At 37.6% G+C, this 11,129-nt stretch overlaps 1 protein-coding gene and 1 long non-coding RNA gene across 2 annotated transcripts in view; one reads left to right on the forward strand and one right to left on the reverse strand.

The window, feature by feature from the left end:
• The window catches only part of URB1 (URB1 ribosome biogenesis homolog), an 85,697-nt gene extending 78,753 nt beyond the window's left edge, over positions 1 to 6,944 (forward strand). The window contains exons 36-39 of the mRNA XM_060234325.1: positions 742 to 933; positions 2,147 to 2,388; positions 4,133 to 4,720; positions 6,076 to 6,944. Coding sequence (XP_060090308.1) covers positions 742 to 933; positions 2,147 to 2,388; positions 4,133 to 4,720; positions 6,076 to 6,293 — 1,240 coding nt within the window. The 3' untranslated portion in view covers positions 6,294 to 6,944. The remainder of the gene's footprint in view (positions 1 to 741; positions 934 to 2,146; positions 2,389 to 4,132; positions 4,721 to 6,075) is intronic.
• LOC132568480 (uncharacterized) lies at positions 6,235 to 10,951 on the reverse strand. Its single transcript, XR_009555193.1, has 3 exons — positions 10,776 to 10,951; positions 9,742 to 9,841; positions 6,235 to 8,004 (listed from the first exon to the last, which is right to left on the reverse strand). It is a non-coding gene; the product is annotated as an uncharacterized LOC132568480 (long non-coding RNA).
• Between the last annotated feature and the right edge of the window lie 178 nt (positions 10,952 to 11,129).

Genomic DNA, 11,129 nt, shown 5'->3' on the forward strand with positions numbered 1-11,129 from the left:
TTACAGTATGCAAAAAACAAAGCACCCAGGACACAAAACAACCTCAAAAAATGTATGCATTTGGAACTGGGGGATCTTTTAACCTCAAGCCCATTTAATATATCAGGTTTAAATCACTGCATGAATTTATTAAGAAAACACTGGTCCAGGAAACCATTTTTTGGTGTTCTGGATATAGGCCTTGGTGATGATCCTTCCTGACAATCTGGAGAATATTTACTTCATAACAGAGAGGGATGTTCTTGGGGTAGAAAATACCACAAGGTACAAACATGCTAATTTTATGTTGTCCTTTAAAATTAATGAATATTTTAGTTTTCTAATATCTTTGATTCAAAATATACATTTTGTTTCAGATTTTTAAACAATATTATAATTTTGTGAAGGAACCATACTGGTACAAGTTATTCAATATGATAAGGAGGGGGGTGGATGTATGCAAACAAAATATGTTGCCTCACATCAAAATGGGTTTTCAAATAAAAATTATAAAAGTTTTTTTAAAAAAGGTTTTCAAGCTCTGGATGTTTTAATACTGTGAAACACAGTTATTTCTGCCACCAAAAACATGCTTTTTTGGTGGGAATTTTCCTACCCCCAAATACATTGGACTTTGGCTTGGAATAGAAATACCTCAGATATAATGTGTGTCAATTTTTTTGCAGTTAGAAGATTAATCCTCCCCTCCCTGCACAAATAATTATATGTATTCATCTGTGTTTTTTTAATTTATATTTTCAGGTTTTTAGAAAACAAGATGTTAAACTATGTAATCTTCTTAGTCCATACCCTCTGGATTACAAATTTAGGAGACAAGCAGAAGTCACTCCAAATGCCTTGCAGAAAGAAACTTCTAGAGAATCAGAAGTTCCTTCCTCTCCAACTTGTCAATGAATTTCTACATGTTTTAATAACATTATTGAAACACATCCGGCAAGTATCACTCTGTTTTTAATAGTGTCATGTGTTGCTATTTGATATTGCTACATTAAATGTTAATACTAGCATTATAATCCCTGATCAGTTAATCTTTTGCTCTTGTGAATGGTGACAAACCACCATCCTTATTTATTTAGAAAGTTTTGCTGCTAAGGAACTTACAGTAGTCTAAGTTTCTCAGTAATTATATTACTATGACATTATTAACCCTTTCCTTCTCAGCGGAGACCTGGCTTTATGTTTTTTTCTGAGTAACTGGAGAATTCTGCCCTTTTTATCAACTGAGGGAATCCACACAGCCTCTTATGATTTGGGGGATCCAGGTTTGTTTTGAACTGTAAAACCTCCCCTCAGTTACAGAATTTCTTAGGATAGCAAGCGTAAAGACTTTGGGTTCACTGCTTGAGGTCAGTTTTGTGGTGAGCAAGAACATGGAGATCATGGAGGCAGGAGGCTGTATGCAAATAACAAATAAAATTTATTTATTTACAGGTTGTTTTTAAAGAACAGATCAGCTCACATGTCTCCAGATAATCAAAAGAGAAACCTGGCTGAGGCTACTTATGGCTTCAGCGTAGTTTGAATCCTCTTGGATGCTTACAGATAGAATCAGACTTTCACAGACTAGCCATGAGGTTGGATCCTTTCACACACACAGGATTTCACCCACACCAGCTTGCTTTTTCCCATGAGTCAGAGTATGGTCCCAACATGCTGGCTCTCACCATGGTCCCAACATGGTGAGAGCCAGCATGGTATAGTGGTTAAAAGCAGAGGACTCTAATCTGGAGAGCTGGGTTTGATTCCCCACTCTTCCACAGGAAGTCTGCTGGGTGACCTTGGGCTAGTCACAGCTCTCTCAGAAATCTCTCAGATCCACCTACCTCACAAGGTGCCTTCTGTGGGGAAGAGAAGTGAAAGATGATTGTAAACCACTTTGAAACTCCTTGAAATAGAGAATAGGGGGGGTATAAAAACCTACTTCTTTTCTGCAAGGTCTGCTTATCAACAGAGAAGGACCTAACAATTGGGTAATCTATCCTCTCAGGTATGAAATTAACCATCATGTTGCTTTCTAACAAACAAAAATTGTATTAAAAACAAACAGAAGCTTAAAATTGTAGCTGCAGTTTTAGTTGAAAGCCTTTCTAGAGAAATATTAGATCTTTTTTTAAATTAAAAATTCTTGCCATTTTCTACCAAATAGTGCCAATTTGGATTTTGCCCAGCTGATTCAGTTTTTCAGCCTGTTAAGCTCCATATTAGAATACCGTGCAATCGTAATTGAGGCCTTCAAAGAAATGGGCAGATTTACTGTGAATGAACATGTTCTGTCAAACAAAGATATTCTGCTGCTCTTGCATAAGTGGAGCATAATTGGCAAAGATGTGAAGCTTCAAGATGATCTGCAAACAATTGCTCAACAATACCAAACCAAGGAATTACTTAGTAAGTTGAAAATGTATTCTTAGTCTGTATATTTTTTACTAATTTTATTAATTCTAATTTTATGAAATACTTCTGAGAACTTGATTCACATTCCTAAGAAAATAAGGAATGAATCTGAATCAGACTAGATCTAGAATTTTGGGAGTCCCTAGCCAATTACCTGTATGCCATCAGATCTGGTATGGGGAAGGGATGACTGAGAAAGAACTTGGAGAAAACCTAACTTGATTTTAGAGATAGTGTAAGTCCAGCATATGAGCCATCTCGTTTCTGAACTTTTCTTTTTTAAAAAAGCCTCTTCTGAGAGGAAAAGAGAATATGATTTGTTGAATTGTTACTGTTAGTTTAAAATATTTGAGACTAAAGATAAATATTTTTGGCTGGTGGCACCTAAGTCTATCAATGGCTACTAGCCATGATATATGGAAGGGTATCTCCACATTCAGAGGCACTAAACTTCTGAACCTGGAGTGAGGAGGCAACATCAGGGGAAGACCTCAGCCTCTTTGCCCTGTTCTTGGCCCTCCAGAGGAATTGGTTAGCCATTGTGTGAGACACGATGCTGGGCTAGATAGACCTTTGTTCTGATCCAACAGGGCTCTGCTTACATTCTTATGATGTAAAGTCTGTGATGTTCTGGTGATATAAAGGTAGTTTTTAGCTTAAATTCAGATGTTTTCCAGAAGAACTGTAGGATCATTGTTTGAGGTAAAGTGTTCAGTGATTGAGTTAGGGCTGATGAATTGGGATTTTATGGAATACTTTTTAGAACTTCTCAGGGGTCGTTTTGTAGAAAAATAGGTGATAGAGCTCTTTAGCATAACTTATTAGCATATGCTGCCCCCCTCCCCACCCGCCAAAAGCAAGAAAGGAGAGCCCTGGGTGAGTGAGGCCTGCTTGGGCTGGCTAGAGATGCAGCCAGCCCAAGCAGGCCTCACTCACCTGGAGCTCCTTGGCCACCCCCTCTCCCAATCAAAAGACCAGCAAGCCACCCGCTACCCAAAATCACATAAGTGGACAAAGAATGGTGCAGGCTTCTCCAGGGGTTAATGAGGGCTGCTGGGGGTGTGGCAAAGCTCTTGGTGGCTGGCTGGGTGCCCACTCTCCTAATCCAGGGATTGTAATGCAGCTGCACCTACTATTCAATGGACAAGGTAGGTCGGGAGGAGGAGGGGGAACCCTCTGAAAGGTTCAGGAGCTGCACTCCTGTAAGCTCCTGATGAATTCAAGGCCTGGAACTTCTGAGGTATTTGTTTAAGATTTCTGTAATCCTGGTCCTATTACATTGTTTCATGTCTCATTTTACTGATTGCACCAATTTCAGTTATCTAATCTGTCTCGAGTCTGTGAGAAAGTTCCACTATAAATAAGGCTGAATTTTTAACCTGATACCTCACAGTTGATAAGCATAAACGACTGGGAATTTCCCTTCTGCAAAACTCTTCAATTCAGCACATTAGTCTCCTCTCACCACCAGTTTTTTTAAAAAATAAATAAATACAGGGTTCATTCCCACTCTTCAAAAACCAACACATTTCATTTATTTATTTATATTTATAATTTATATTCCATCCTTTTACAAATGGGCTCAGGGTGGGTAACAACGTTTTAAAAACAGTATAAAACAGTTAATACCAATACAAGTGAACGATACAGTCTGGCGGCTCAGTTGGGCACATGGTAATATACTGAGTCATTTAAAAAGATTTCTTTATATATGTGTTTAATTTTTCTTCTGCTGCAGAAAATATTAAAGAAAAAAACAAAGCACAAGTACCTTTTCGAACATCATCACAATTTGTTCAGAAAAAGAATCAGACTGAAACTGACCAAGGTCCAGCTTCTCAGGTCAGCCCTTCTGATTTAGAGGAATGCAGATCTCTCCTGAGAGTAGTCCTGATGCACTGGGAACCTGTGTTTCCAGATATTTCAGCAGAGTGTTCAAAGGAGCAAAATGAATATGGCAATTCTGAACTTACATGTAAGATTGTTTACTTAGTATTCAGATGGCTAGTAAAGTCCCTGGTTGACAGGAGCTTCCACAAACAAAATGTACTTTTGACTTTCAAGTGGTTTAAAAGTTATGTTTTGCCAAATACCACCATGGTACAAGAGATCCTTATGGATGCAGCTCTGAAAAGAGGTATATTTAAACTTTACCGAAGCTTCCATGATGCCAGTGAAGAGACTTCAGACCTAAATGATCTCTCCCTGCTTAATACTGTCATGCTTCACCTAATGGATTCTGAGGGCCTCATGAAAAATGAATATCTTGGGACAGTGAAAAGGTTCTGCCTCTCTGCAATGGACGAGAATGACACAAAGAAAAAAGGTAATGTCTGTTTATAGCAAGATCACAGAAGGGGAAGTATGCATATAATGGACTTTCTGCTTCATAAATCTTTTAGAAAATTTCTATTTATTTATAATATATAATTAACTAAGCAGAGGACCCTGTGATTATTGGATCTTTTGGCACATAACAAAATTTTGAAGCCTGAGTCCAATAACAAAAATTTTGACAGGTTCCACAAAATGGTTAGGGGTTCCATGCCAGGGTGTTTTCTATGATGGACAGCAGTTTCTAAATAGGTCATCTCAGCAGACAGAAAGTGTTCCTGGGCTCTTCTGAAGTACCTCCTCCTCCAGTGAAATGGAGGAAAGGCAGGATTGGCTCTCTGCTTTGGCTGAGAAGCTAGTGAGCACTATAGGAAATACTTCAGAAAGTGTCATGGCACCTCTGACCAATTTTTCTTACCAATATTTTTTTGTTTAGGTCTAATGGACCTGAAAAAAAATTGGGATTCAGGGTTTTTTTGAAATCCCAGGAATTGTCAGGTCCAATAGACCCAAACTGAAAAATATCAGTAAAAAAACACCACCCCAATCCTGGGGCTGGCTTGGTTTCTCCTGCAGTCTGGTTTAAACCAAGCTGCAGCAGAAGAAAGTGCAAAGCTGCACCGGCAGGGAGCAATTGGCTCCCCATGGGCTCAATCCAGACCTGATTGTCTGTCCTCTCCTGTTGCCTGGAGCTCTCAGTTCCCTATCAACTCAGCTGATCTTGGGCTGGCTTCTCTTGCAGTCTGATTGAAGCCAGCCACAGCCAAAGCGATGGGGAGCTCTTAGCGCCTCACCACCTGGCTGATCCTTGGGCTGTCTTTTGCTGTCAATTCATAAGCCTGCCTCTTCACTGTTTTCAGATCTACCCAAAATACCTAAATATATCCAGGATTTTCTCAGGATTAACTCCCCCCCCTAGTTTTTTCAAGAAAACCCAGATACATTTGGGAAGCCAAAATATACTTGAAAAATACCAGTAGATCCGAATGCCCATCCCCTACCCCTGATACCATGTTGAGAACCACTAATATAGAACATTGTGATCTAATGATACTGAAACATGATCTAAGAAATTAAATAAACCTGGCCTAGCTTATTCTTTTGGTCAAAGTGCTGGTAGTAATAACGTTTTTTTGCTACTGATGTTAATTTTTTCTTTATTAATACATTCTAACGATATTAGTCATCTATTAAAGAAAGTGGTGGGGATCTAATGATTTTCAGTGTAATGGAAAACAATACAATCCATGCCATTTTAAAATATGCTAAGTAAACAGAAATGTGTTTTTATCAGCTTTCTTAAGCAGAACTCTATTGATCGTTGACTGTGGTTTTTGTATTTCCTAGCTGCAGGCATATTCCTCACATCTCTGTATATTGGAGATATTTTGCTGGGAGCACAGCAACTAGATATGTTTATAACTCATGTTAAACTGATTTGTGGAACAAACAACAGAGAACAAAATGGTGACATTCACAAAATGGAAGAACTTGAGGAAGCTATAGTTTTGCTGTGCAAAGACATTTATTCGTACTTAATTCTTCACAATTCCTTGAAGTCTTAAATGCCTGAAACCACTTGTGATTATTTTTAAACTATCTACATAGAGTCTAAGGAATTTTTTAATAGTCCTGTACAAAATGTAAGCTTTGAGCAACCTTAAAACGATGCCGGATTTTGAGTAAGAAACTAAAATGTTAAGGCTGTTTTATGTATTACTACTGGAAAACAAGAGGCTTTTGTCTTAAAGTTCAAAAAGTTAATATTAATTGTTTCTGTATTAAATCAAAGTGGCATGGACTAATAAATGAAGTATTGGTACAGAACACCCAACAACTTTAAAATGAGATTTTGACTTCCTTGACATCACTCAAAATGTTAACATTCACTTTAAGAGAGTTATTTAGTATGAGAATAAATTACCATAAAGTTCTCATTCCTGCTATTTTGGGAATTAAGGAGCTGGGCTGTATTACATATTCTGATTGTTTCAATAGAAACAGAAAGCTTCTAGATGATCATGCAAGTTGGGTGTTATTACAGGAGAATATAATTTCTCAGCATTATTTAATTTGGGAACAGAGAACAATGTACAGATATAATGTATTTAATCCATGTTGAGTCCTCTACTCTGATTAATGTCTTTAATAATGTGATATTGACCTTATACATATGTATTATATGCTTTTTAAAAATAAAATATGGCAAAACACAATGTTTAAAACAATTTTCCTTTGATATACTTGTACAGGTGGCATTACTTTAATGTCAGAGTGCTAGCCTGTTACATAGGGCTTAAAATCGAAAGGCTGTATTGCTGGAAGAAAAGATGTTAAAACACAGAAATATATGCATTTATGTGTAAAATGCTTAGTATCAACTTCTGTTCACTAGTAATTAACGAAGCGTTGAGTTACCTCAGCTGCAGTAGTTCATTTGGCTACTGAAACTAGGGCATTCTTCACTAAAACTAGGGATTTGCAGTGGCAAGGGAGATCAGCAGAACTTGCCCCTAGTCAAGCCAGCTGACGTGGTTTTGGAAAACAAGATATGGACTCAAGCTAATAAAATCAACACTTTTAGATGAAATTTCTATAAATGTGCATGCTTTGTTGAAGAAGTTCTATTAGGCTCCTTTCCTGAAAGTACAATTTTAAAAAAAGAAAGAAACATGGAAATAAAACCTAAAAAGCTCTATTTTTTTTTTTAAAAATAAGATTATTGTGCTAAGCAAACAGCAGCAGACCAATTCTTGCAGTCATAGCGGGTGGTGAGTAACTTGGCTATGACTGCTGCAGGGCTAGGTGGCAAGTAAATGTTTGTCCTTGATAACAAATGGCACTAGAACAAGGTACAGAGAATAAACTGGCACAATCTGCACAACATTCTTGATTGATTGGAACATTTGACTGTGGTCAAAAACAAGACTGTCAGTAATAGAGTGATCAACTGACTAGCATGCCAATCCAAGCTGACTAAGGAAAACAGTGGAGGGGGTCTGCTTAAGCTCCTAAGGGATTATCATATCCAGGAAGGTGAGAATTACATCTAGAGAGGGAGAATTTCTAAATCCTTCCTCATTCCCATCCCTCCCATAGTTTCTCCTATACCACCAGTCTGTGCCATTCTATTTCTGTGCATTACTTAATCTTGAACCTTCTGTTTCCTCCACATCGTTTTCTGCAAGGGTTGGTTCAGCATGGTTAGTAGCCACATTTTGCTGATGTTTATTTTTTGAATAATTCCATGGAAACATTTTCTGTGATCTTCCATTCCTGTAAATAAAAATTCGCTAGTTTAAAGATTCCCATAAACCATTACGTACTATGGATTTCCCAAGGAAAAGATCAATAATGGCTAACAACTCACCCACAAAAGCTTATCTGCCACAAATGCTTTTCCCCTGCAGTATGCACTTGCAAGGTAGCATGTTCTAAAGTGGAATGTGACAGACCATCACAAACAGTGTCTTAAAAATCATATAGTGAAATTTCATGGCAGATATACAGAAATTATCAGACATTATATCATCTAGAGTAGACTACAGCAATATGATCTATGCAAGGCTTACCTTGAAGAGTGTTTAAAAGCTACAGTGGATACACAATGCTGACAAGAATGTGTGATGGTGGCCATATCACTCCAGTCTTGTCCCACCTACAGTGGCTCTCAATCACTTCCAGGCACAATTCAAGGTGCCAGTACTGACCTTTGGAGCTTGGGACCAATATATCTTAAGGACCACCTACTCTCATATGAACCTATACAATCACTGTGGTCATCTTCACATGCTCTTGACATCTGAATCAAGGAGGGTGAGAATTTGAACATGAGCCCTCTCAGCTGAAGTTCTAAAATTATGGAATCACCAGGGAAATTCATCTGTTCCCCTCGATCATTGCTTCTGCCAGCAGGTAAAGATTTATCTATTTGGCATTCCCTCACAACCCTTCTTCCTGTTTATGTATTTTAACTGTTTATGTGCTTTGTTTAATTGTAGTTTTTATTTGGTTTTATAATGTGTTTTTAATACCTGTTTTAATAGTTTTGATTGTTTTCTGCCTTGGGGGTCCTAAGTTGCATGGAAAGGTGGCAAAGAAATGCTCAGTTTTGCATCATCTGAACTGAGTTATAAAGAGCTTGCTGATTATAATAATTTGGAAACACATTAGTCTAAAGCAGTGTATCCCACACTGGATTGTAACTAAAAAACTGGGTCATGACTTTTTCATAGGTGGATCACAAGGTCAGGAGGGAGGTGAAGTGGTATTCAAAGGTCTGCTTCCTCTGTACAGAAATGTTCTACTTACCCATGTAGTTTAATATGAAGCTTAGTTTCAGTAGGAGAGGGAGGAATATTAAGAGACTGTACAAAGCCTTCATGGAACTGGTGGGTTTTTGGAGGGGTTTAAAAGCAGAATAGGCAGCATGATACAGATGATAAAGCTGCAAAAACAAAGATAATGGAGGCTAAGAGGCAAGAGGGAGGCAGGCTGTGGAGGAGTTAAAAAAAAAAGACAAGGAATTTGTATTGGATCCAGGAACAGAAAAGAGGCCAAGGTAGGGGAGAAGAGATGTCACATGGGCAGACCAGCAAAAAGGGTGAAATAGTTGAATTCTCAGTGGAATGGTGTGCAAGGCTTGATTATACAATGCAAACATAGTAAACTGCATTCAAGTGCGTAGTCACATTGGTCTGAAGCAGCAGAAAAAAGTTTGAGTCCAGTGGCACCTTTAAGACCAACTTACTAAGTTTTACCTTTGTTGGTCTTAAATGTGCTACTGACTGGACACAAAGTTTGTTATGATAAACCACAAACATCTAAAATGCAGCCAAGTATAAAGGGGCATCCTTTGAAGTACAATACTCAATTTTAGTGGTAATGTAGCCAGAGCTTTTGTTCCTAAATGGTTCAAGTTAGCCAGTGTAATTCCGCATCAGCCATATTCAAGCACTTATAGGCTCTGGCTTTCTTATATAGGCTCTGGCTTTCAAAAAGCACCTTACTTACTTTATTGATGTGTAACCAGTTTGGGAGATGTAGAACAAAATGAAGAAGAGAAATGCCACAAAAGCAGCAAGACCAATCCAAAAGGCTATGACAATTGAATCTGTCCAAAAAAAAAAATAACAGTATGAAATATATATAGTTAATCTTGGAGCATTTAAAACACTTTTTATAAACTAAATATTATAACATCTACATAAGTCTTTTTCTTATTTTGTACATGGAACAATGAACTACAGTAGAATGTACTTTGCAAGATAGGTCTCTGGGCAAATATACCCTTTCCAAAAATCTTACATAAGATGGCTCTATTTTGGTGTTTCACACATTTCATGGGATTGTTTTATGTGTTGTTAGTCTGTCAATCTTTCATTCTCTTGACTCTGAATAAACAAATAGTTATATAAAAATTAATGCTAGCTTTTGAAAAAATAAAAAACTAGATTTGTTCAGCGGAATACCAACATCACTTTAGTGTAACATTTACAATAAATGGTCAATATTATAAGTTAAAATGTAGTATCCATACAATGGGCAAGCATTCATGTAGTGCAATTAAAATTTCAAAGCTAGTTATTAACAAATGCAATGAAAGATTACATCTTAGAAACATGGGAAATATTTACTGTGTATTAACAGAAGTTACAGTGGTGACTTGGGATTACAAAACTCAAGACTAGAAAAGACCATCTTACACATGTGCATAGATGGAATGATCAGGCAAAGGCTGTAGCAGAAAAGGGGGGGAGGAGAGTACTATCCTTTGTAGAGCTTCTTTGAAAGTCAAAGAACGATCCAGCATCAGTTGCAAACATAGCATTCCTGGAGCTGTCAAAACTGAACACCTCCTAAACAGAAAACTGGGACCTGGCCTAATCACATCTTGAGTGGTGGCAGAAACATAACTGCTGTGGGTTAACAGCTCTGTACAGTATTTTCATTTCCTTGCACTAAGTCCTTATGATAAACAGTTTTATATCTGAAATGGTTAGTTTCCCCTAACTTTTTATCTCTGAATAAGAAGCATTAATACTTACATCTGTGTGCCTTCAGCTTTGTTGCATCAACGGATGCCAAATCTAGATAGCCCACATAATATTCGTAAGACCAAATATAATCTTGTGAATTTGTTCCATTAGCCATTTCACTAGTGCATCTCAGCCAATTCAGAACTCTAACCCTAAAATATACTTTCTTTAAACTGTTTGTGGGTGTTGGTATAAATGGACTGAGTGAAGCTGTAGCTTGTTTCTTTCCTCTCAGGATCCTCAAGGACTGCCTAGATGTCAGACACCCATCATACAACAGCAAGGAAGGTCACCCGATGACGACATCTGAATGGTGCCAAAGACTACAAATGTGATTATCTTTTATGTATGTACTGGCTATAC

Source organism: Heteronotia binoei, chromosome 3 (assembly GCF_032191835.1).
Source record: "Heteronotia binoei isolate CCM8104 ecotype False Entrance Well chromosome 3, APGP_CSIRO_Hbin_v1, whole genome shotgun sequence".
Classification (NCBI taxonomy): Eukaryota; Metazoa; Chordata; class Lepidosauria; order Squamata; family Gekkonidae; genus Heteronotia; species Heteronotia binoei.